The sequence below is a fragment of the Alosa pseudoharengus genome, unplaced genomic scaffold (assembly GCF_046254945.1).
Source record: "Alosa pseudoharengus isolate Yale_2024_CS ecotype anadromous, Long Island Sound unplaced genomic scaffold, YU_APseudo_1.1 YU_APseudo_1.1_scf_4, whole genome shotgun sequence".
NCBI classification, from domain to species: Eukaryota; Metazoa; Chordata; class Actinopteri; order Clupeiformes; family Clupeidae; genus Alosa; species Alosa pseudoharengus.
The window spans coordinates 33513691-33541187 of record NW_027468774.1 but is presented as its reverse complement, the minus strand read 5'-3'; the positions used below and the strand labels follow the sequence as shown (position 1 = coordinate 33541187).

The 27497-nt window shown below is 43.0% G+C and overlaps 2 protein-coding genes across 4 annotated transcripts in view; both read right to left on the bottom strand.

Annotated features, from left to right (window-relative positions):
• LOC143102399 (metalloproteinase inhibitor 2-like) overlaps window positions 1-2891 on the bottom strand; it is a 9450-nt gene extending 6559 nt beyond the window's left edge. The window contains exon 1 of the mRNA XM_076265951.1: window positions 2489-2891. Coding sequence (XP_076122066.1) covers window positions 2489-2618 — 130 coding nt within the window. The 5' untranslated portion in view covers window positions 2619-2891. The remainder of the gene's footprint in view (window positions 1-2488) is intronic.
• Window positions 2892-11388: 8497 nt separating this feature from the next.
• cant1a (calcium activated nucleotidase 1a) lies at window positions 11389-23940 on the bottom strand. 3 transcript variants are annotated; one of them, XM_076265949.1, is made up of 4 exons: window positions 23806-23940; window positions 17999-18703; window positions 15018-15221; window positions 11389-13923 (listed from the first exon to the last, which is right to left on the bottom strand). In XM_076265949.1, exons 2-4 carry the CDS (start codon window positions 18678-18680, stop codon window positions 13553-13555), a joined length of 1257 nt encoding a protein of 418 aa, XP_076122064.1. In that variant the 5' UTR covers window positions 18681-18703; window positions 23806-23940; the 3' UTR covers window positions 11389-13552. The 3 variants fall into 3 exon arrangements, with proteins under 3 accessions (XP_076122064.1, XP_076122063.1, XP_076122065.1); XM_076265948.1 differs by lacking the exon at window positions 23806-23940 and adding an exon at window positions 22825-23679; XM_076265950.1 differs by lacking the exon at window positions 23806-23940 and adding an exon at window positions 19590-21428.
• Between the last annotated feature and the right edge of the window lie 3557 nt (window positions 23941-27497).

The window sequence follows — 27497 nt, the reverse complement described above, 5'->3', positions numbered from 1 at the left end:
AGCAGCTACTGGGACGGCTTATATCTCAAATGGGACAGTGTCGCCTCAGCATCAGTGCACACCACAGTCAACAAACAACAGATATTTGATGCAACAGGAAACCATATTGCACCGATGTGGAGTAATCTTTCCTCACATTGCCTTGTAGATGGATGATTTAATGCTTTTGAAAGAACACTGTTGCAATGAATGTCCTTCTCGCATTTGATGCCTTTGAAAGAACACTGTTGCAATGAACATTCTCTATTTCTCCTTTCATCCAGATCTGTTTCTCTGTCCCTCCCTCCTTCACTTCTTCTCCACTGTGTGATCTGTCTGCCAACATCATCCCTCTTCCAGATCCCAGATGAACCCTTCAGATCAACTCAGACATTCACCCTTGCTCTGAACCCACTGACACCATCTGTGATCACACCATCATGACAGCCAGCTAGTGTTTGGTTCCGGCACCGGAAACCTCTTGGACCACTGAAGTAATAAGATACTAACCGAGGAGCATCATCTAGTCCAAAGGTGATGACTAGCTTAGGGAGGAAACCAAGGCCTTGCTTTTTTAAACCATACATGAGTATAATAGACATTAGATGAGTTTAATGGACAATTTGTGCATGAAATACAAGCCAGACAATGTATATCCAAAGGCAGTTGACAGGAAGCTCGAAAGTTCTCCAACCACCACCTTCAAAAGGTGCGCTACTCACTGGCAGGTAAATCAGTACTCTGTCAGGGCACCATAGATCAGATAATGTGCCACCTTGCATTAGCATATGTCGAAAGGAGCAAAACACAGTAAGACGTGGGAAAAGGCTTCACCCGTAAAAAAGAGGAATGCTGTGAGGCATTCAGGAAACTACGACGGAAAGAGTCCACCACAGAGCCAGGCAGCATTTTAATGGGAATTCGGCAGGACAAACTGAGCCCTGTTAGGTCTGGCATTAGCATAAGTTTGTGTGTGGAGCCAGCTAAGGTCTATGAATGTTCAAATAAACCAAAATAAACAGACATTCTGGAGGCCGAGAGGCTACAAGGACACGTGGACGCCAGGCCCAGCAACCCTGTTTTGATTGCGATTTAGAGTGTTAGAAGAAAATAGCTACCTGTCTGGGGTTCATATACTCCCATTACAGACAATGAGTCAGCACCCCACAAGCCATCTCTGTTTAGCTCATCAAGCCATCAGTCTCTAGCCCTCCTGTCCTTTGATGTGCCTTCCTTCATCATAAATGAGCTGTCTGTTCTTATGCTCATCAAAGAGGACTAAAAATACTGACATTTCTATAGAACATATCGGGACAGAAACCATCTAAAACCTGCCTTGCCTGAGACAAAGAAAGACAAATAAGATAGAGAGGAGGGCAATGAATAGATGGAGAGAATGAAAGTGCTTTCACAAGGACAAAGAACTACCACAACTTCTGGGGAAATTTTCATCTGCTTGCAGAGAACTGGAAGCAGATGGAAATTATATTTACAGGGACACTGACTAACTCTCCTCTGCCCTAGGTCCTCCTCTCTCTCTAGCTCACACTTGAATTTAGTGTCTCCAGGACAGGCCTGATTGTAGTTTTAACTGTTAACCTGTAATAATAGCCTTTGCAACAATTATGGTATAGTTCCCGGCAACAATAGTACAGTCATTACCATTCGACTTTCAAGTGTCTCTGTCCATCACCTTGTTATAACATGCAGAGTATAAACACATCTGCTGAATCATCTGAAAAGATATGCATAGGCTACTGTATGACGCACACCCTCGGCTACTCTCTGTCTCTGTATACCACCCCCACCCTACCTTGCTGATTATTTTGACAATTATCTGTAAATATCTGTAACGTATGAAACGAGTTTTTGTTTGAAATCACAATGTAGCAGACAAGATGAAGATCATGCGACAAAGGAAATCTCCTGGTAAAAACTCTTTAGGACAGAGGAGCTTTGCCTCTAAAGGCGCAGCACTGTGCGATAGTATTCCAGATGCTGACGGACGATTCATGCAGTCAAGAACAAAAAAAAAAACTACTAGAAAACTATCGAAAATAAAATAGTTCTGCACAAAGTGCAGACACTGTTGTCCTTGCTAATGTGGGGGTTGTATTCTGTTATCTTTAGCCTACTTCAGGTTAAACTGCGCCTATAGGAATTCAAGGAAAGAGCAGTGGCTTGAGGTTTATGAGTTTTTCTTTCAGAAATTAGGTAGATGACACATTGACTCTCCACCCTCTCCCGTGAGTCAAGCCAAAATCGGTAGCAAGAAAAATGGTTGTTCCTTCCAAAGAAGACCTAATCCTAACCACAGAAATATTCAACCCGTTTGGGTTGGAATTAGGACAATTAAACTTGCTTTTGTTCAGTCCATATATGTTATGAACAAAATGAATACGCATATAAAATGAGACAAATATTTAAATATCAAACTAAAGTCTATAAGTATGGCATATGTGTATTTGTTTCAATAGATGGTTGATAGTGAAATTTGTGCATGACTTACCAACGTCTGCGTTACAAAATGCCTGTTGAGGATGCATCGGAGAGCAACTGCAAGCTTCGGCGATTTCTTTCACTCGCCATAAAAGCAGCACGACCAACGTAGCAAGAATACTGTTGTTTAGATTATTCATATTTAAGAAATATGATTTATTCTCCTGTATGGTGCTGATTAAATTACTCCGGTCTCTGTTTGGTGAAAAAATGAACAAACAACTATTTCTGCGTTGAGTTAGAACCAAACGACGTCCTGCTTAATTGTTCAGTGTTGATGTCAAAATATCTGTTACACTTCTACGAACCTCAAAAAACATACATGTGATCATGCACTAACTTGCATTTACAGCAATCTATTCATCGTTTGCGACGTTGACGAACTCCACCCTGTGCTGAAGTCTGCATGAACTATTTGCAAGCGGTGGGGCTTTATGCTTGCCTGATCGAGCTCCGCCCTCCAGCCATGACCTGTGTCCGCTGTATGAGTAAAATGACGAAATTTTCCTAAATGTCCTTTAAAAAGTTTTTTTCCCCCACAGGCCTTTTGAACTTCCCGAAATACTTTAGGGGCGCGCGTGCGCTCATACACACAGGGGACGCATCCACATTCACAGAATGTTGTTGATGGTGCGCTCTATGAATGGGTTTCATCATATCCATACATTCTATGTTTTACCTGAAGTATGGGAATAGCACTGTGTTCACTGAAGCACTATGAATCTCTTTGAATGTTTGTCCCTGTAAGCTATCCACCAAAAGGATCAGTCCTGTTATGCATGTAATGCATCTGACTGTCCAAATTAATATGAAGATGAAGATTTGTATAGGATTTGGCAAATATTTATTTAAATGAGTGGGTTGAGCACATTTGACAATTTTGCTTGATAAGAGATTCATAAAATGCAGAAAGTAAGGACCCCCCTCTAGTTAGAATTCAAAGTGTATCAGAGGTGTGTGAATCACACATGCACACACATAAAGTGTTTGGTTCTTTCCATTTGCAATTGAATCAAAACACATTTCACAATATGTTTTGATGGGGAGAGGGTATAATTACAGGTGTCTATGCTGACGTACCCTGGTGCTCGGGAGTCATCAGGTGTGTCAATCCCCTATCTCTACACCTAGCCTGCCACCTCAGATGCTCTTCACCCCCCTGCCTGTCCCAAAACAATAAGTGAAACTTGCCCATATAGCTTTTCTCCCCAACAAACTCTCCCTTAAAACAGCAGGCTGATGTGATGCAAAGCACACACCAGGAATAGGCCCATTAAACAGGCCACTTTATCGGCTTGGTTGGTTGATTGTCGTCCTGTAAATGATTTTGCCAACACAAACATGACGCACAAAGGGACAAAACTAGACATCCGTACCTCCAACCTCTAATCTTTAAGGCAATAAACTTAATTTGGGAGCACACAAAATATAAATGATTATTTGCATTAATAAAAACACCTTTTTCACAGAGGACTCCTTCCATGCACTGCTTGCCCCACTCCTGAGAAGCACCAGTCTGTGACAGTGCAGTGCAGTGGCATCACAGATCCCTAAACTTTTCCGCACTAATACAGAAATATATTGTGGAATAATGATCTTGTTTTTATACCACCACACTAATACAGAAATATAGTGTTTTTTATATACCACCGCACTAATACAGAAATATAGTGTGGAATAATGATCTTGTTTTTATACCACCGCACTAATACAGAAATATAGTGTGGAATAATGATCTTGTTTTCATGAGAAATATGCCTATGAAATGTGGAAATATAGGCCTATGAATCTTCTCTGATGAAATCTGATTATGAAATAGTCAGGCTTACTTGTTTAAACAAAGATTACTATCTTGAGATTATCATAATGAGTCTCTGAATGACACCAGTATTACTGATGAATGGTCTCCAGCTGATCCTGGCAGTTTAAATGAATCATCATAAAGTAAATGGATATAAAACATTGAGCCCTAATCTAAATGTCAGTAAATTGGTAAATTGCAGTCTAATTACATCTTATGTAATAACTAATTTACTAATTTGATATGATGAGGAAAACCTTAGGCACAAACTCAGTGGACCCACACGCTACACAATGGTTTGAATTCATGAGACGCAGCCCATTGCCTGGACGACTTTGCCCATCATTCAAATTAGGGCACAATGTTTGCTAGAAATTTGTTTTAATGATTCTATATTGTTTATTGTTGTTGTTTATTGTTGTTGTTTTATATATTGTTAACTGTTTTAGATGCTGATGAATTTTGAATGCTAATTTTGAAGGGACGAGTTATTGTACTTTTTTTTGTACTTTCTGTCAGTCTTATCTGGGTGTGGCAATTGAAGGATCTTACCGGAAACCTTTTCACAGTGATAGTATTTGTTCCATAATTTCACATCAAATGTAAGTCATGCATGGAGAAAGTAACTGCATGAATCATTGTTAAATGCGCGAACAATGATAAACAATTTACGTGAAAGAGACCGCAGATTATCCCTTCTTTGGTCAAGAAACTTCCACTAACATTTTTTCCCCAGCATGTAGTAGTAAAACAATTATCAGGGTGTGTGTTTTCATTTACAAGAATTTGGCTGTATGAGCACAAGGATGTGTAGGTGTACCCCGGGGTCAGCCAGAAGTATAACTTTCCAGACTTTAAGTGTTTGTCCAGAAATTCTTTTGGTGAGTCTGACAAGTGACTAGTAAATCAATGAGTCACAGCAGGTGGTTACACATCACTTTCCAGTCTTTCATCAGGACCAGTGGCATCTCACGTCCCACTGTTACGTGTTTCCGGCTGGAATGACAACCAGATGACGCAATTACAGACCATGAGTACCATGTCTGCAACCATTCTCATTCACTTTCAGGGAAATTTACAGTTTTACGCAACATATGGCTCAAATGACCTCAAATGAATACCATGAGGATAATATACGCATGCACACATACCACAACTGAAGTACAGTAATAGAATTCAGAATAGTGTGGTTTATGGTCATTCTTGCTAAAGGTTGTGTGTTGTCTGGAGTTTACTTTCATCTAGTTCTCACGGTGCTCTGTCGGATAAAACATTCCTTAGTAGATCCTGCAGGTGCTTTGGCTTTCCTTCTAATATTTCCATAAACAACACCCCTACAACTGGAAAAATACTTGGCACAGGCTGGAGAAAAACAGCCCTTGGGTCTCCAAGTCATGCATTATTTAATAGAATCATACACGGGTGCATAATATAATAATGAGAACACAATTTGCCCTTTTACAATCTAAAACAGACTTGTGTAGAAGCAGTACAAGACGTCAAATACAAGCAATTTAACCACAACACTGCCCATTAAATATCTAAAACATGTCACAGTGATAGATAGATGTCACAGACTAGATAGAAGTGATAGGTCTAAACAAATGTCTTTTGTCTTTTGGTTCTCAAATGTCTGATCTTTCTTCTCACTGTTCTCATTGTTATACCACTGTGTCATAAACACAATACATTCCTAGACAGCTATGTGGACACGGACTGTAAAACACAAATCAGGACTTGTCACACGCTTCAGCACTGTCTGAGAGTATGAGCCTTCCTGTTTATCTGTAGATGAACACACCCTGTCTGTCTCCATTTAAACAGATAAAAAATGATGTACTGGGGCAGGGGATAAACAGGATTTCAAGTCATATCAGTTTCAGGAATTTGGGAAAGCAGCTGACTCCATTCATGCATATCAAATCTGGTCTGCTTTCATGGAAAACAAATAATTCCACAATCTCCATCATGCTCTGTGCTGTGATATTCAAACATCACAATCCATCCATAGACATATGCAAAATAAAACTGCATAAATAAAACAGCAAAACCTTTAGAGGATACCAAGAACAGGCATTTGCGCTGCTGGTAGAATGGAGAGATTTTCTGCCCTCTGAAGTTTTGATGTTTATGGGAACTGGAGTTGATAGCATGCAAGAGGGGAATGGTGGGGAGGGGGGGGGGGGTAAGCTACCAGGAGACAGCAGGTATGAGGCAACTGCTCTTAATCTGTTGGGGAATATACCGGTTCAGTGTTCTCAAGATAACTGTTACCCCTGTGCAGATAGGAGGAGTTTCTGAAATGCTTGGAACTCAGAATGATTTGACGTCAAATTCAGGGAAAAGACCTTGACACATTTTGCTTTCGATTTCTCTGTAAGTGTTGTAAGAATCTGGATTGGTCTCAATTAGGCTTGTACATCTGTATATTACAATAACTTAATTTGTCTTTGCAAAAATGTTCAAGTTTTGTCATTGGGTGTGAACAACCCTTTTCAGGTCCAGCCACAAATTCTCTAGGATTGAGGTCTTGGGCACCCAAGAACATTCACCTTGTTTTCTTTAAACCATTTCTGTGATTTCGCTGTATGCATTGTCTTGCTGGAAAGTAAATCTTCTCAGCGTAGATCTCTTACTGACTGAACTAGATTGTCCTCCAGGATTTCCATATATTTTGCTGAATTCATTGCTTAAACTACCTTTACAAGCCTTCCAGGGACTACTGCCGAGATGCATCCCCATGATGGGGTGACATACCAAAACAACTTGTATGTGTGTGTTTGTGTGTGTGTGTGTGTGTGTGTGTGTGTGTGTGTGTGTGTGTGTGTGTGTGTGTGTGTGTGTGTGTGTGTGTGTGTGTGTGTGTGTGTGTGTGTGTGTGTGTGTGTGTGTGTGTGTGTGTGTGTGTGACAGCAACTGGGAGAGAGACAGAGAAAGAAAGAGAGAAGAGGTGTAACCTAACAAGGATATTAAGAAGAGACTGTAGATAAATTATCTATACATTTGCATTCATTTGCAAAGAGTATTTATAGGGATATATCTGGCTCATAAGTTCACTGACTCTTACTTGGGAAGACCCCAAACTCACTGCTTGTCTTGACTTCTTGTGAAGGCCCTTCTTTCTGTTCTGTTGTGTCCCCCTTTTGCATAAAAACTGCAAGTTATTGTTTATTGTTCTTGTGTTGACTGCTGAATCTTTAAATAGACAGGTCTTACAGTTTTGTACAGCTGCTTAAACATATTTTCAAAACTCTGTCTATTTTTCAAAACTACACACAAAACCCGCAATTGCTCACATAAAATGCAAAATGCCTCAAATCTTCAGCAAAATGACATACATTCAAAATGTCATGAACACATTTCTAAAGCAAACATTAACCTCATTACAAACACTTTTGTCATAATATGACATTTTGGATACATCATGTACACTGTTGCTCAAAACCTGGGCTTCATGTATATTTCCATACAAGAGTGAAAGCCATCTACAGAGAGTTGTGTATTTCAACATGTGAAACTACATGTTGAAATACACATGTAGTAAGCAATATTGAATCCAAAAAGTAGGGAAAGTTGTGATTACAGTATTTCATGTCAGAATGCTTTTCATTGACTATAGCTCGGCATTCAACACAATAATCTCCTCTAGACTGGTCACAAAACTCAGCAGCCTTGTTTTCCACCTGACCTCTGCAATCTCATCCTGGACTTCCTAGTAACTGGCGCCAGGTGGTTAGGATGGGGTCCATCACCTCCGCTCTCCCTAACCCTGAGTACCAGAGCGCCCCAAGGTTGTGTGCTCAGCCCTCTTCTTTACTCACTGTACACATATGACTGCACACCATCACACCTCATTATCAAGTTTGCTGACGACACCAAGTGGGCCAGATTAGAGGTGACAACGAGTCGTGTACAGGGAGGAAGTGGAGAATCTGGTACAATGGTGTCAGGAAAACAACTTGTCACTAAATGTGGCAAAAGCAAAAAGAGCTGGTGGTGGACTTTAGGAAGAGGAAGAGAGTTGAACTGGCTACCTTGATGATTCAGGATTCCAGCTGTGGAAAGGGCGAGCAGTTTTAGGTTCCTTGGGATCAACATCACCAATAACCTCACCTGGGACTACACACTACAGGAATAGTGGGGGAGGCCCATCAATGCCTGTTCCCCCTTAGGTGTCTGAGGAAATTTGGGATGGACCCCAATGTTCTCTGTGCCTTTTACTGGGGCATAATTGAAAGTGTCCTCACAGGGGCCATCACCTCGCAACTGCACTGCAAACAGCCGCAGAGCAATACAAAGAATAGTCAAAACTGCTCAGAAAATCTGCGGCTGTGAGCTTACACCTATAGCAGACCTGTATCAGGAGAGGAGCAAGAAGAAGGCCCCAAGGATTGTCAAGGACCCCAGCCACCCTAACAGCAACCTTTTCCAGCCGCTTCCCTTTGGCAAGCGCTACTGCAGTCTGAGAGCAAAGACCAGCAGACTCCTTTTTTCACCAAGCTATTAGGCTTCTTAACAGTATAGAGCCTTATTTATTATGAACATGTAATGCACTGTATTTTTAGGCTGCTGCTGTTCAGGGGGGGCGGCTGAGATTGTTGCTGTCTGGGAAACATTTAGGCTACCCTATTCGGTGTAAACTTGTAAGACAAACAAAATTTTCATGGCAGAGCTGAAGCAACGAAATTGTGCTTGCAAAGATGTTGGTGGTAGAGTCTGGTTTCTACTGCATGGTTATAAAATAGGCTGTCAACATTTTTTGTATTAGTTTTAATTTGCACATGGTAAAGATAAACTGACTGGGTAGTCTAATTGTACTTCTAAATGTAGCACCACAGTTTCAGCCAAGTGGAATTAAACTGAGATAATCAAGAGAAGGTGAAGTTTTTACAGGCAAAAATCCACCAAATAGCGAAAGGTGGAGTACTGAATGGGCCTACTGAGCCCAAGAGCTCAGGGGGCCCTGAATCCCAAGCCTCTACGTGAAGTTGCTTCACTCACCTGAAGTCATCATTTAAAGGGTCATGACCCTTTTTTAAAATGACCCCTTATCTTAACTCGGGGTGGGGGTCCATGCCTAAGTCCGCTATGTCCGTCAAAAGTTTGGAATACCCTAATTGACTGACTTAACTAATTACTTGTGATTTTAAGACTATTTTTGCATGGCAGGAAATGTATTGAAATTATGTTTGGGGCCCCCCCCAGACCCCACCACAGATTTGTGTGACCTTTTTGTAATAGCCTACCTACCAAGCCTCTCCATGTCTCCACAATGATTCTAGACCGCATCTTTTTAGCAGCAAATACGGGTTTTGAGGCAGCAACGATTCTTTGCCATCACTCTGGTCTTGTGCTCACTTTTTTGACAGATTGAGGTCTGGACTCTGGCTGGGCCACTCTAAAATGTTGATATTGTTCTCTCGGCAGACTGCCTGATCTGTTCCTCCCAGAATCTTAATGTAGCCCCTTGTTTTAGTGTTACTATTTACTTTGAGAAGGTCAGCAGGTCCCAGTGAAGTAAGAGAAGGAGAAAGACAAGGACCAGGAGATGAATACTATAAGTAAGAGGAGGTGAAGGACCCGGCCTAAGCGATTCCAACAAACAATGACACTGATTAAAACAGACGATAGATCCAGGTACGGTGACAAATCTCATTTCTCTCCATTTCTCTATCACTCTCCACCACTAGTTGCCAGACATCCAGAGCTTCGATTCAAGCCCAAATTCGGTTTGTATTGATGTGGAAGCAGTGCAGGCCATAGTTTAGCACAAATTTAAGCAGAAATACACCAAATGTTGAAAACAAAGTTCACATGTGATGAAGTCTTGGGTCTGTTATTCACCTATTCTGATTCTGAAGGAGTGGAGAAACATCTGCCTTTTGGAGATTATAATTGATCGTTTATTGACAGTGATAGTCACGGTGTGTCTATGAATGGAAGTGCGTCTTTGCGTGACAGTGTCTACTAAACATAGCATGCTTATTTTGACCCTCTTGCCCAACATAGCTGGAGGTACCAGTGGTAATCGTGATGATAGTGTCCGTAATGGACGTGGTACTGTGGCAGCAGGGGTAGTGAAAAGAGGGCTCTGAAGAACTAGAAAAGTCACCTGCGATAGGAACTGATTTGACCAGGCTACCTTATTTAGTAGTTTATTTAGTAGGCTGACAGCAGTGCTCATCCTCACCGTGCTCAGTCTCTGTATGGGACCAGTCTCAACCATCAGAAGACTTTTAGCGATATTAAATTGCATTATATAGATAGACATTATGACCTAACCGTATAGATAACCCAAGAGGATGGAATAGCTGGAAGTCTCCCATAGCTCAGGTGAGGGTGGAGAGAATAGTGCGTTACTAATGGCAAATTCAGAAACTGAAATATGCTAGGGTGTTTGGTGCACTGCTTTTCAAGCATCTAAGGGTCTGTAAGGTCATTACAATCATTACACTCAAGAAGCATCTAAGGGTCTGTAAGGTCATTACAATCATTACACTCAAGAAGGAAGCAGAATTCCTAGGAGGCTCTCTAGCACGAATAGAGTAAAATGCATGCTTATTAGTTCAGTTCTGTGGGCGAACTACACTGCAGGCATGAGTACTGTGTGTGTGTGTGTGTGGGGGGGGGGGGGCGGTCTTATGGACAACTGTCAAGTCAGCAGTCTTCCCCATGATTGTGTAGCCTACAGAACTAGACTGAGAGACCATTTAAAGGCCTTTGCAGGTGTTTTGAGTTAATTAGCTGATTAGAGCTGAAGGTTCAATATTGAACCTTTTCACAATATTCTAATTTTCTGAGATATTGAATTTGGGATTTTCATTAGTTGTCCGTTATAATCATCAAAATTAAAATAAATAAACATTAAAATTTAAATATTTCAGTCTGTGTGCGATGAATAAATATAATATACAAGTTTCACTTTTTGAATGGAATTACTGAGATAAATCAACTCTTTGATGATTATACCAGCACGTCTTCTTGTTTATTCTTGAGAAATACGTGCTATAAGTACCAGCATCATATCATATGAGAGGGTGCAATGGTGCTCTACTGGTTGGTATGTGGCATTGGGGCCATCATAAGAAATCCAACACATGCTTGCCATATCAGTGGCTCTTTTCTGTATTTATTGAGCTACTCATTAATTGAATCAACTAAATGTTTTTTTTCCTCTCATACATGAGTTTCAAATTGAACATGTATTACACTTCATCTAAATTTTGAATCTGGATTAAATGGAAAAACACAAACATGGGGACATCAGTAATTATGGCACAGGTTACACGTCTGGGAAAAGGAACAGCAAACAGTCCACCATGACTCATTAGGCTTAAAAAAGTCAATACACACATTATAAAATAAGTTGTGCACACACAATTTCCTTTCGACCTTTTTCCATCACCGTTGACGCTCTTCATAACAACTCTGTTTCATGGTGGACGAAAGAAAGCAGTAGAAAGCAGAAAATGGTGAAGAAAATCATTTCACTAGACACTTTCGGAAATAAATGGGTCTTTGGTAGGGCCTCTGAAGGTTTTTTGTGGGACCTAAAGAAATGGGCCAGATTCTCAAATACGTAGTTGTAGGTAGAGTGTGGCTACCCGACCCGAGCCCGACGTTCGGACAAATATTTAGAAATTGTCGTCGGGTTCGGACACATGGCGGCGATATGCATTGGAAGCTTTACATTTAAAATAGCTTATGATGTTGGGTAACCAACAGATCTGCTTTAGGCTACATGATGCAAACGTTTGTTTTTTGAGAATAAAATAACATGTAAAAAAGACCTAACAACTTTCTTCCTGTATGCAAGATTTGTTTTATGTAGCCGTGACAACGTGTATTTCAGGCGGCACGTCTCGGGTAACGTTAAAAAAAGTTGTTAGCCTATCAGGACATTTTAAGACCAAAGAAAACTAAGCAAATTAAGTCTAGGCCTACTATGTTAAGGCAGTCCTATTTGCGTTGCATAGGCTACTGTGGTAAAGACATAGGCTACCGGTAGGCTAAGGTCGTCTCGTTCAACTGGAGGAGGATATCAGAGTTGCCCCAATTAACGTTGATGCTGCATATGGATCAGTGACAGAGGGACTGTACTTTCAAAGACTGTTGCCGTTCATTTCAAGACCAATTCTACTTGCTTGGGCCTCTTGTTATGTGCGCTGTGTGTGACCTGCGTGTGTGCACGACCATCTGATTCTGTAGACAAGAATTTAATTTGTTGTTTGTTCCGTTTAATGGGCTAAAGACAGGCTATCCAAAAACGTGAGCGTTTAATCACTAGCATGGGAATAACTGAGGCATTATCTGCGTCGGGCTCGGGTCGGGTTCGGACATAAAAATGAAAATGCCTGTCGGGTTTGGACGCAATTCTGTCGGACGCGGGCCGGTTCGGACAGAAATTTGCGGCCCAAACCGCACTAGTTGTAGGATGCCAGGGTGTATGGTCTCTCCTTTCAGGGGTTCTTCTGTAGCCACCAATCAAATAACTTTCCAGATATATAAGATACAGTGATAAGAACGACTGACCCAAAGTCATATCTGACATAGTGATGAGTCTGTATGTGTGCATCAGAGGGAGTCATGGGTTCAACAGAGAGTTCAAAAATAATGTTAAATATAAGAGCAACCAGGAATTAAAAAACAAAATGAAGAAAAAACAAAACAAAACAAAAAACAATAAAAAACAAACTTAAAATGCATTCAGAATTACCATGGTACTTCAGTGCCCCCATCAGTATGCTCAGAGAATCTGAGTGATCTCCTAATCTTACATTCAATATGAGAAGTCAGTCAGTACAGTACTACTGGGCTTAGCCGCCCAGGTCACATGACTTTCAGAAGGTCGCATGAACACAGGGAGTCTCATGGAGCTGGAAAACCAATCATGTGACCACCACCAGTTACAACGACTACAGACAGTTGGACAGGGTTAGTGTTCTTGGCGGCCCTCCATGTTGAGTTGTGGTGTGAGTGAATGAGTAGTGGGTGGGTGAGTGGCGTTGGCCATGGAGCAGGCTGGCGTCGTGGCGACAGCCCTCTGTTCTGTACTGGCACGGGGCTATGCCACGGGTTGGTGCGGGGTGATGACGAGCCGTGGGGAATGAGATGAGGAGTGGTGGGTTAGGTGCCAGGCTGCCGACTCGGACCAGAGTTCCCCTCTCGGAACATTCCTCCGAGAGGATCTCGGTGGCGTGCAGTGCAGTGTTCGTCTGCACAACTGACGTGAAGGGGAGGACTTCAGTTTTTGGAGTTCGGGCTTAGATGCCCTTAGATGAACTCCAGCCCCTCGTACTTGACGTCTCCGATCTTGGTCTCGGGCAGCAGGATCTGTCCGTCCAGCGTGAAGGCCAGGATGTACGTGGCGATCTTCCCGGCGTCCTCTTCGGACTTGAGCGCCAGGATGATCTGGTCGTCGGTGTTAGGCACAAACTTGAACGAGGAGAAGCCGTGCGTCGGCTCCAGCGGGCCCACGCGGCTCACCAGAATGTTCTGGAAGTCCGGCGAGCAGTTGAGCAGCAGGTTGGTGCCGCGGCGTTCGTCCGCCGTCTCCTCGTAGCGCTCGTTGCTGGCCCGCCGCGGCAGGAAGAACCAGCGCTGCAGCGAGTCGCTCCACGCCGCCGACTCATGGATGAGATAACCTAAGAGGGACGTAGGAGACAGACACAATGGGGTCAGTCAGGGTCAGTGAAAAAGTTCTGGAGAACAAAGGGTGTCAGGAGGGGAAGAGAAAAGGGAAATGGGAAACCCATTACAAGAGAAAAAAGGGAAGATGGAAGTAAGTGACGGCCATAACACACGAGTGAAAATGTGCAGAGTTGAGTCATTATGAGCCACTAGGGCTATGGTGTTATGACAATTTCACAACCAAGACTCACTGTCGTCAGTAGGATAGGTAGTGACTGATGGAGAAATTCCTCTGCGAAATAGCACTGAGGAGAAATGGTGGTGACACACAGAATAACAACGATTTCACATCACCACCGAGTCAAATTCATAGTGTCTGTAACACTGTGACCTCTGTGAGCATGTTCATCTGTGGCAACACTGTGGTGACAATGACTTTGTGGGACAGACGGACAGACAGATAGACAGCCACACGTACACACACACACACACATATACACATACACACACACACACACCCACACACACACCCACACACCAACACACACACCCACACACACACACACCCACACACCAACACACACACCAACACACACACACCAACACACACACACCAACACACACACACACCACCACACACACACCAACACACACACACACCTGGACGCTGGATCCCTGCAACAGGGCGTAGAAGGTGGTACTTGGGATCAGACAGACACACACACACACACACACACACACACACACACACACACACACACACACACATACACACATACACACATACACACACACACACACACACACACACACACACACACACACACACACACACACACACACACACACACACACCTGGAGGCTGGATCCCTCCAACAGGGTGTAGAAGGTGGTACTTGGGATCAGACAGACACACAGACAAACACACACACACACACACACCAACACCTGGAGGCTGGATCCCTGCGTAGAAGGTGGTAGTTGGGATCAGACACACACACACACACACCTGGAGGATGGATCCCTGTAACAGGGGCGTAGAAAGGGGTAGTTGGGATCAGACAGACAGACAGACAGACAGACACACAACACACACACCAACACACACCTGGAGACTGGATCCCTGCTGCAGAGCATAGAAGGTGGTACTTGGGAACCCAGTTCTGATGCTGGACGTCACCATGGAATCCGACCACCTTGACCCACTGGGGGTCATTGTTGACAAACTCTCCTGTGGTGGTGGTCCACTCCTTCCCCAGACCCCCCACGTACAGCTGCTCGTCCTTCACAGCCAGCCACTCTGCCTTGAAGCCTGCACGTGATGGCAAAACAAAGACACACTTACACCCAAAGAACTGATAACCCCAGAGAGAACTCATGTGACATTTCCATATGATCTAGATGCTTATTCAAAGTGACTTACAAGTCAGGCACAAGCTCACAGGCTACAGTCAGCTAAGGAGAGTCATTAAGAGCAAGCTCAACAATACTAACTCCAGTCCCAGAGAGGACAGACAGGGGGCAGTAATGCACTTTAAGTACATCACATGAGACGCTGAATTCAAAATACACTTCCTAACACAGACACAAACACATACACACATGTAGATACAGATATAACTACTGACCACATGACCACTCAGGGCTCCAGACTAGCTTGTTGCATTGGTTGCACTGGTGCGTCTAACTTTTTTATTTAGGTGCACCAGCACAAAATTTAGGTGCACCCAAATTTTTCATCGCAGCACCTTTAACGTCACAATTTCAAGGTCCCCTTTTTATTTCTCTCCATATACATTCCGTGTCTGAGCTGTTGTTAGAGCATGGACCAGGAATGACAGTATTGATTTGATTTGGGGCCTCCACCACCTTGACGAAATCAGTAATATTGAATAGTGAATACTGTGATCATTCACATCAGTGGCGATCCTAGTCTCTGCTCGACCCTCCTCACACACATGGAAAATGATGGCTTGTCATATGTTTCTATTTCATATTTTGGAGTTCATAAACTTTTTATATTTTGTTAATAATGTATAGTATTGTATGATCTGCATAATTACTAAAAGCTAAAAATATTTAGTCATTTGAATACTTCATATTGATTTTTTTAAACTATTACAGTTGTCTTCAATGTTATTACAGTGGTGGTGTGTAGGTCTAATTGAGTGCCTGTGACTTTAAAAAGAACGTCAAAGTAATTAGCTTTCATTCTCATGGTTTTAGGCTAGAGCAGTGGTCCCCAAACTTTTTCTTCCGAGGGCCAGCTCACTATGCCTGGCTCTAAGAGAGGGCCAGAAACTCGGAGTATATCAGTAACCATAAATAGGTTAGTGCTGTGAACAGCAATCTACCTTAGTTGAATATTCCATTACATTTAATCATAGGCTATTGCAATTTAATACCATTGTTAGCTGTGATTATATTGCCATCATGCCATATCAGTATAAAATGTAGCTCAAATTAAATAATAGGCCTACTAATAAAAATACATTTGCATTCCCAAAAGTATTAGCAGGGAGTCCCAAAAGTATATTTTATTAAAAATGTGTGAACTCTGAACTCTGTGTCTTTGAATACACAGCACAAGTTGTGAATATAGAGTTCTAAAACTCTGAGAATTTTAGGAAGTGCTGAAGTGGTCTGAAATTACCACCATTCTAACTTTCACTCACCTTATGAGAACTTTGTGAACTCTTTGTATGATCATTTGAACGAGTGAATAAAAAATAGAAATAATTATCCCAGAAAGTCCCAGAAATATGACTTGAATAGACGTTAGTTATTTATTAACAATTAATTGATAAACTTTTAGAATACTTTGAGCACTGATGCAGTCAGCATAGGCCTCTTACATTGTTTGCAGGTAGGCCTGTACATTTCATTCCGTTTTCGATGGCAAAAGCGAAACAGCGCCAAAACAACCACCAGTGGACAAAAAGAGTATTACATGTGTACTGTTAAGACGTGCCATAGAGAATGAATGGGGGAAATTGCGGAGGTTATAGTTTGACGATGTCATACTCCCGTGCGGGCCGGATGCTGCATACCACAGACATGTTTTGGGGGGCCACCCAAAATGAGGTGGCGGGCCGGATCCGCCCCGCGGGCCGTAGTTTGGTGACCACTGGGCTAGAGGAAAATAGTCACGCATCGTCCAAGGATATATGCATGCGATTCATTATGTTTTCTATGTCATTTGATAAAATAAATGTTCAAAAAACTAACAAATCAAAGAAAATATTTATGGGATCATAGAAGAGATAAGTGTCTTGCAATGTTAATTTCTATGATTTTGTTGAAATCATCAGTACATTAATGATAGACATGACGCGTGAGCTAACAGTTACCTAGAACTCTCTCAAGATGTAAACGTTTGCCAATAGGTTGTGTAGCTTATTTCGGAAAACTCCAACAGTAGGCCTAAATGAACTAACTTCCATAGCCTAGGTAGGTTAGCAACACAAACTTGAGAGGTGCAAGTCAGCAAATCAACATCGCTACTGGCTCGGATCACGACAGCTGCATAGCCGCGTGCGTGTGAGGAGAAAAGACACATAGGCTACGGGAAGCGCACGACTGTCATTCTTAAAAGTAGGCTATATTGATATAATACAATTAGGTATTAGGTACGCTTAGTTTGTGGAGAGACAGCAGATTACCTTGACTACCTTGACATTAGGTGTACCAGTGCGACCCAGGAAAATTTTTAGTCGCACCCATACAAATTTTGGTCGCACTCTGGAGCCCTGCCACTAGCAACACCTTTCAGCTGGCCCATTGTATTGTCTATTTCTAGAAACCTATTCTAATTTCAGATAAGAGATAAATATGACTTTCATTAGTATTTTCTAAATATACCTGTATAAAATGTACTCTGTGTATTGTATATTTTCTTGTATTTTGTATATTGTCTATATTGTATATTGTCTATACTGTCTCTACTGCGAGAGTGAGACCATCGCCTGGAACCAAATTACTTGTGTGTACCAACTCACTTGGCCTGATAAACCTGATTCTGATTCTTTACAGTATACAAAAAACAGAGTATCTGGACAGGGTTAACATGTCAGAGGTGTTGCCACAGACCTTTGGAGACACTTCCGTCCCCGTCGGGCAAGATGACCCAAGGCACGGCCCTGTTGCCATCGATGTGGTAGACCACGCCGGTGCGGTCATCCACGCTGTAGAGCCTCCCGTTGAACACGGTCAGTTCGGACAGCTCCATCCCGCGGCCCTTCTCCGACAGGTGCGTCTGCAGCTCCACCTTTTCCGCGTCCCACTGGACGCTCAGGTGCGGCCGGCCCGAGCCCTCGCTTATCAGCAGGTGCCCCCGCCGCAGGTAGCTGACCCAGGTGTTCTTCTTGCCGTCCTGCCGCGACGCCGTGTCCAGGTCGGCGATGACGGCGATGCGGTAGCGCGTGCCCTCGGCCGTGTGCTCGGGGGCCGTGAGCGGGTACGTGTCGTTGTAGCGCTCGCCCAGGTCGTCCAGCAGCGGGCCCTTCTGGCCGAAGCCCTGCGGGCCCCGGGCGTGGTTGTGGTGCATGGCCCCGCTGGCGCCCCCTGGGGACAGCTGCATGTAGAGCAGCAGCAGGAGGGCCAGCAGCGCGCCCATCAGCACGATCGCGCGCCACTTAATGCGGAAGCGCGGGTCCAGCGTGTTGGTCATGGAGGCCAGGACAGGAAGACCCCCTACGGAGATGCGCAGAGGGCCACGCTGCTCATTCTGCTTGGGCTCCGGCTGCGTGAAGCCTGCTGCCGTCACAGGCATGGGCGAGTGAGCAGTGCTATCACCTGGGAGAGAGGGAGAGAGAAAGGAGAGAGAGTGAGGGGAGAGAGAGAGAGAGAGAAAGAGAGAGAGAGATAGAGAGTTAGGGGAGAGAGAGAGAGAGAAAGAAAGAGAAAGGGAGAGAGAAAGAGAGAGAGAGGGAGGGAGGGAGAGAGAGAGGGAGAAAGAGAGAGAGGGAGAGAGAAAGGTAGAGGGTAGAGGGCACCAGAGAGGTAAAACTCAAGAGTTCATTGACTCCTACTAGATAATGGTAAATCCTGTTGGAGAGTTAGCCTGTGTTGACCTTTACTGTGGTAATTCTGAGTGATGGTTTAAGTTTAACTGACAGGTTTAAATAGTTTAAGTTGACCCATGTACACCAGACTATGCATAAGATGTTAGTTGTAGCTCTTTAGGATTTTATTTCTAAAACCAGAGCCAAACTCAACAACCCCTCACCTATCTTTTGCACTGTGGACCACACATAATCTCAACCCTCACACACGCTCTTTGAGCTTCACTTAGCCGAATCATGGCCAGACCTGCTCTTGAACTCTTAACACACCTAGTGCTACCTAGTACCTACAGCAATCTAACCTGTTCAGGCTGAAGTGTTAAGTGGTGTGCCAATCTGGCAAGAGTATCTTTTGAAAACTGGTTGTTCGACTGATAGAGCCACGGTTTCACATAACCTAGCCTAAACACCACAACCTTGAAGACAGACAAGTTGTCATTACCGTGCAGAACAACGATAATAAAATAATAGAAAAAAAGCTACCAGCTCCAACTCTGACTCTACAGTCTCTCACAGAAAGGTTCTGAGAATCTTAAAGCGGATATCCGCCCCCACGTTCAGATAGCAGAACAATAGCCGTCTGGATCACAAGGAAAAGATGACCTCTGGTCACATACCTCTGCTCCCGCCAGCTGACCCACTGAAAGAGAGGAGAGAACGGGGAAAAGCTTTCACCAGCGTGAGGATACCCGGGAAGTCAAGGAACCGGAGTGTGACCGCACAGCAGGTGTCTGCCACCCAGGCAGGCAGCAGTGTGTAACAATGGGGTGTGAGCCGAGGGAGGGTGTACGTGTGTGTGACGACGTGGAAGATGGGAGGGACTCAAGACTCAGAGCACAGGGACAGAGGAGGAAGAAGGCGGCCAAAGGTAAAGTAGGAAATGTATGAGGACTCCAAAAGACGACGGACATGGCTGGCTCACTGATTCTCTGGTTTAGTTACAGAGTTGCTACAGAGTTACTATTGCTACAGAGTTGGGTACAGTATGGAGAGGATCACCCTACATCAAGCCACCACTGAAGACAGACTTCCAAGACCAGTGATCACATGGTCTGAACCTGTGTGCCGGATAAGGATTTAAAAGACAATCATCCAGGCTACACAAACAAATTGAATTTAACATTAAGTAATCTAATTTAGCAGCAGACTACCTTCCACCATGATAAGAAGACCATACCCATAACAGTAGGCTAAACAAAATTGTTTTAAAAATTCAAACATAATCTACAGGCTATCTCTGCAAAAAACTGCAGTTTCCAGTTCTGCTTATAACATGTATTTACTAGCCTACTCCATAACTCTACTTTGAGATTAAAGAGTCTAAGATATTAGGCTTATTCGATCTACGTAATAATCAGGTAATAACGTTCGCAGCGGCCATTTTGTTGATATAGAAAATGCATAGGTGGGTCTATTTAATGCAGCTGTCAATGACAAGCGCGACAGCGCCGGTATGATCGCTGTAGGCTATTTATTTATTTGTACAAAAGGTAACGTGATGGTAGGCCTATGTTGTGCAATAGGCCTAGGCTACAGGGCAGGCCGTTCTAACAACAGCAATACAGGCCGTTCTAACAACAGCAAATAGCCCTAGAGTCACCCACTGTCAGAAACATACCTGTCAACTTTTTCCAGCTGTCTTCCTGTTTTAATATTTTCCCGTAAAATATCCCATATTTGATCACTTTCATAACATTAGCCCCATCGGACTTGGCCGTCTCTGTACTGTTGTCCTGTACCCCCTGCCCTTCCAGCGAAAATATGTTTTTAAAGCATCGTTTTGCTTGCCTGAAGGCGACCAGAGTGATCAGAACAGTGTGGGAGAGAGCACGATTTGACGCCAATCTCATTAGACCTAGCTTAGCTTCACCTTGTTTAATTAGTGCAGCAGTTTCAGTAGGCCTACGAATTCTTGCTCTCAGCAGAGGGATAGCAACAGAAAGACGAATGTTGAAATGTCCCTGTATTTTGGGTGAGTAACCTGGAAAATCTCCCTTATTTTCGTTGCTCATTGTTGACATGGTCAGAAAACGAGAAGAGAATGAGACTGAGAAGTAGTCAGCGCAGGAGAGACTGGTGGCTACATAGGATAAATAGCCTAGGCTAAACTTACAGCCAACTCCTCACATCCATCGCCATTATTATATTTGTATTAATACTATATTATATTGTCCTCTGTGGGCTTAAGTTAAATACGTTTTTAACAGCTGCCCCTATGCAATGCGGAGACATCAGCAGTAGCTTGATGTAGTCGCCTACCGTAGATTACCTTTGGACATTTGCATAGATAGTATTGCTAGGTAGGCAATGTTAGCCAACGTTAGTAGCCTAGGCTAATATATTTATTCATGATACGCCCTTTTCAGCTTGTCTTAGTGGCACGGCAAGTGGCAAATAGTAGGCACAAACTCAGCGGAGAAAGATATCAGTAGATACTTCTAATTTGTATAGTGTTTTGTTCACTTGGATTTTGGAAATGTTACAGAGAAATATGTTAGCCCTTTCTGCCTCCAGACCATGTAGTTGCATCCTCCTGTAGAAGTTATCAGACAAAAACGATCACTGGCTAACCCACTTTAAACTACTTTAGCAAAGTCCTTGGCTGCAGGTTGTGAGCAACAGGCAAACGCAAGATACAATTGCAGTCCAATGAGATGCAACTTTATTCTCTCCGATCATGGCAATGTTAGACGATGTCGTTGGTGGAACAAATATAAGTTCGCCGACCTTGACTCAGGCGACTTGAACGCTTGTCCCCTTCAGCTGCGACGTGTGCCGATGTATGAACAAGACAGTTGGGCTATAAATAAATATCGGGGTAATTTACAGTTGACAATAATGACGGATATTTACTTAATGCTATTAGATATGGGTCCATACGTTTATTTACTTATATTGACGAGATGAAGCTGTTAGGCTACTGTGCTCTGCTCAGCTCAAATCTACGCGCTACAGGCGATTGTCACATAGAATAGCCTATAGAACTGGAATGTCATATCAACAATATGGCTGCGGCGGTGTTTGCGAATAAGCCCTATAGCAAGTGTTCTGTAGTAGAATCTATTGTATAACTCTTCAAGGAAGGAAATATGCATGCACAAACTGGGAAATAGCTTAGTGTCTGAGCAATGATTTAGTTCAGAAGACAATGAATTTGTAATAACTTTCTTTTCACTCATTTCTCTTAACTCAATACACTGAATGAGCCATGTTCTATCTTTTGCTGTATATTGATAATAAATGTTTGGCCCTTTTGTGAGAACATAAAGGAGTTAGGGTAGGCTACATATGACGAAAACGTTGAAATAATGTTCCTTTCATTGGTGAACATGTGCATGCAAGTCTTCTTCTGACCTTCACGTTTCCAGATCTTGTGCTACAGACACTAATACCACCTCTGCTCACCTCTGACCACAGAGTGACAGTCTCAATCTTATTCTCTGTTTATTATAATAACACAGGATATGCCTTTAGGAGGGCATAGAAAGCTAAGACCATTCCAAACTGAACCCCTTCTTGTGTTTTATCATTATTAAAGAGTTTTTAAGCATTAGAAATCTGAAACAGCTCATAACCCTCAAATCTAGCCTTAATTATGGTCCCCGCTGGGAGCAAGACCCCTTTGCTTATACACACAAGCCCACAAACAGAAGGTAGAAAAAACAGGTTAAATTCCTTTTTTTCCTCTCTTAGGAATTGCAAAACCATTGTTATACATTCAGGCTACCTAGAGTAGTCAGTTCTGATTACCAGAAACAGCTGACTAATGGTGACTTGCTGCCCACTGAGTTAATACATGCTGCACATATGACTAGAGCCACTCCTGATAGACACACACAATAAAGTTTTTACCCTTGTCCTTCTTCTTCCTCGCTCGTTGACTGACAGGCATTTTACTGTGAAGGTGTAAGGTACTGTAGTCCGAAAACACATATGTCTCTCACCACCACACAGACAAAACTGAATAACCGAGCAAACTTCCACAGGAGGATTACAACTGATTACCTAACTTGTAGTCCAAAGGGCCATATCAACAGGCAGGAACCACCCCACTTATGCAGCATTACAAAACAACCTTTCTACATCAGATTAGCTGAACTCACACAAACACTCACTCACATAATTGAATACATTTTCAGGAGAACAATACTACTGAGAAGCACAACATCTCTATGAGGGAGTGTGTAACTTGCTATTCACTTGGATGTGTCTGTGATTGTTCTTTTAGAAAGAGCTCCCCTAAAGAAAGTGTCAGACACTAGGTAAGTTCAGCAGCACACACTGGCATCAATGGGAGACTGCAGAGCCAGTTGGTCCTGTTGGTCATCTCAAGAAAATGATCAAATAGCATTACCCAACGGTCATAAATAACAGAACAAGCTATGATCTGCAGTTAGTAGTGGGAGTTTTGAGAGACAGATTTATGAGGTCCAACGTTCTACCAACACGGCTGTAAAGGTTCCATAGATCCGTTTCCATATGCTAGCAATTATCCAGATAGTTAACTTCAAGGTTTTCTTCCTCAAAAGACCATGGCTCATGCCTGCAGAAAACTAGCAGGCTAACTTAATTAGATCCATTGAGTGTTTTTACCTAAGAGATCACTGCACAACGATGGTGACTTGCAACAGCATCATGGTCACAAACAGGATAGATTTGATAGATATCTCAAACGTACATATTAGCACATTATTACATAAAGGAGCCAAAGCAATCCTGTAAAAACCAATGTCATTTCCAGGAGTAGCCTATGAGGCGACCCCTCAGGAAGCAACACTGAGATGTTCTTTCAGGTTTGTCATGACACTCTCTTACATAACAAAACATACTTACTCAAGCGAATTGTCGCCAAGTGTCGTTTCAGTGTTATGAAAATATAATTACTGATGATGTGAAGAGCATTTATCACTCCATTGCCCTTATTTTCGATGGTCTTCCTGCAACACGGCAACTGACGGCAACACGGCAGTACACTATGGAGTTACTTCCTCTCGCGCTGACACGACAATGCAACGTCAATGAGTTCTCGGTATACATGGCTGCGTAGCTTTTGCGCATATCGTATCGTATAGGTCAGCCCCAGAGCCATAGGGAGGGAAAGTAATCTCATCGCCATCTAGTGGTTGCGTTCCTAGAGTTTAGCGGAGGGGATGGGATTTTTTTTTTAGAAAAAATATATCTCGGTGCACATTGGGATCTTAATTTAATGCCTTCCATATGTTAGGCACTGGGGTCACCTCTATTGCTTCAAGTGGTCATACCTTATCAGGATCAGTTTATCAAGTGGTCATACCTTATCAGGATCAGTTGAATTGTTTTGAGTTTTTGTCGTAACATGGTGATAACAAACTACAGTTGCATGTGACGTTAACTGTCTTACATATTTTTGTAATAACGGAAGGTGATGTAAATCGCGTGGTGATAACTTTTATGTCTGGATAACTGGTGTTGTGCTTCTACTCACATGAAGAGCTGGCAGTAAGTGTTAAGTGGCAATGCTAACCAGGCTAATAAACAAACCATGCTACCGTGAGTAACGTCGAAGGGTAAAGTCACGTGGCTTTTTTGTAGTTCGTTTATGAAACAAAAGGAGCAATTTCGATTTTTTTAAATAAGGCAAAATAGGGTCTGACATTTTCACAGTTAGAAGATTATTACTGTATAGACACTGAAAAATATTTTTGGTGGATAAGATCGCTGATTTGGCTTCACAGTATTTTTTTTAAAATAGGTCTATGGGACTTAACATTGGAGCTGCTCTTCGATAGGAACGCAACCACTTGGGGCGCTGGTTTTCACTTTCCCTCCCTATAGAAAAAGATTGTTTATCTACCGCTCTGGGTCAGCCACTCAAAAAGCAAGTAGCCTAGTAATTTCCCTAGTAGGTGATGATGCCTATGAATAATACATTTATAGATTCGTTTTCAATAAATATACAAGTGCCTAAATAAATATCAAGTTTTTGAGACAACATTGTGTCTTGTCACCCAAAGTCAAGAATGTTGAGGGTAGTCAGCCCATAGACTAGCCTAGAAATCTAGACGCACCCTAGCAGCAGCAAATTACATTTGCTTCCAGGGCTAGTCTAGCAACTCTCCGTTGGCTTGTGAGCTCGAAAAATTAAACTTCTATCAGGCCAATCAAATCGTGTATAGAGTCGTTAGCAGACATCCCAAGTCTCCCGGAAGTTCCGGGAGTCTCCCGCATATTGATAACGGCTCCCTGATGCCCGCAAATTAGATTAAAGGGACACCAGGCAACGTTTTCGTGTTAATTACTCATCTTCGTAAGTCGGTATATGGTTAAATGACTCATTACAGGGCGAATGAAGACTCTCTCGCCCGCCCCTACTGCCTGTAGGAAGAATATCCCGCTTGCAAGTTCAGTGTATCGTACCCGGCGACCGAATCAGTTTCAGTTTCCATTCTGCATCCACAGCACAGAGGGAGGCTAACGAAACGCTAGCGATTGCAAACGTGTGTATAATGGCAGAGCCGGCGAAGAAGCAGCGAAAACCCTTGACGGAAGATGCAAAGAAAAGGAAAAGAGCTTCAGACAGAGCGAGGGGGAGTTTCGTAGAGAAAAAGCATCAGGCTTGCCTGGTGTCCCTTTAAATCTCCCGGAATCTAGAGCGAGCGAGCAAGAGCGCGCACACGAGACCGAAACTTCAAATCGTGTGTGCATCTCAGTGTAGCGCGTACACGACGGGCAGAGAGAGAGAGAGGTAGTGCGTGTGTGCCTGTTCAAGACAGAGAGCATCCTGATTGGCCTGTTTTAGTTCAGTTCAGTATGGAACCTCTATAGACCTCTCCAGAACTAGATGTACCGCAGAGCGGTACAAAATATGACCGCCGCCCAGTCCAGCACATTTTTTCCACAAAAATAAATCACGCTGAAAGGCCTATATGATTCTAACTGTCTCACTAAATTGCATTATCCACACTCAATTCTCACTTGTATCTGCTAGACAACAAGTACCAAAACATGATTAGTTCATAGATTTCACATGTAAAATTAATTTTATACAACCCCACCCCCATCTTGCCTGTTCATAATTCTGAGAAATTCTTGAATTGTGTGCATGTGTGCGTGTACATGTTTATGTTTATGTGTGTGTGTGTGTGCGTACTTGTGTGTTTGCCTGCATATGTGTGTTTGTGCATGTGCATGCATGCGTACATATGTCTACTGTGTGAGTATGTGTCATACGTATAATTACTGTGAATGTATGTGTGTGCGTGTGTATCTGTTTATGCACATGTGTGCACATGGAATGGGTTAACATGACCCCTGGAGGCAAACATACGGAAAAATTGGTCATCCTAGGCCCTACGGTTCTCAAGATATTCACAGAAAACTGTGTCTGCCCTACCCTCCATTCGGGGGTCCAGTACAGCGGGGGGCTACAGATCAAAACAAAAAACGATGGTTCCATGCTATCCATGTGGGGTTACATGCCCACCAAGTTTCGTGTACCCCAGTCTTTCAGTGTCCTTTCAGTGGACCTCCTAGGCCATACATGGGCAACATACGGACCGCGGGCCACATCCGGCCCGTGGGCTTTCCCTGACCAGCCCGCGTAAGGTCCGTGAAAGAACAATAGTCAAGAGCCTAGCATAGAGATAATGCATGCAAATCAATATCGTTGTTTTTATTTTGAAAGCGACTGCTATTTGTACGCCCATACATTTGTGCGTGGATGCATACGACGTAAACACCCTCACTGATGTGCTGGTGAATAGAATTTATGCTTCTGCGTCAACACAATGCAGTTGCCTTTACGTCGGCGTAAACCTTTCAAAGTTTTGTGTCTCTTATGTCTGCGTCGCTCACCACCGCAAAGGTTGTTAGAACGAACTCCTACTGCTGCTCGTTGGCGATACGAAGTGTTCATTTCAAAACGTTACTACCAGATAGACAGTTTACAATTGGATAACCCCGTAATTGTAACCAAAATATTGCTACCCACAAGTTGCTTGAAGCAGCCGGCTCAACACACAGAGCGAGTTGACCAATCACAGTTATGTGCATAAAGATAAAGCAAAAACATAGCCTACATTTTAAAAATAGTTTTCTTTGTGCATGTTGATTAACTAATGACAGCCTATTGTCTGCTCCACGTTTTCGTAGTCTAATCCTGCATAGAGTTAATTTAATGATGGTAATGATTTAATGATGAAATATTGCTGAGTGTTGATGAAATGGTGGCACAGGCCTATCGGTTGTACTGACTCGTTCACATTTTCATGACCTAGCTTAATTAGGTCCTAGGCCCTACGGTTCTCGAGATATTCACAGAAAACTGTCTCCGGCCACCTACAGGCCAGTTGGTTAGTAACATAAATTAATTTATTGTGTGGCGCCCCATGAACGGAATTCCGCGAAACTTGGCGTGCATTCAGAGGGTGTCATAATGATCCTACACTTCCAATTTCGTGCAGTTTTGACTATGTTAGGTCACAGATACCTGCGATTACAACACCTCATTTTTACTTTTTTGTGTTTAACTAGGTGGCGCTATACAT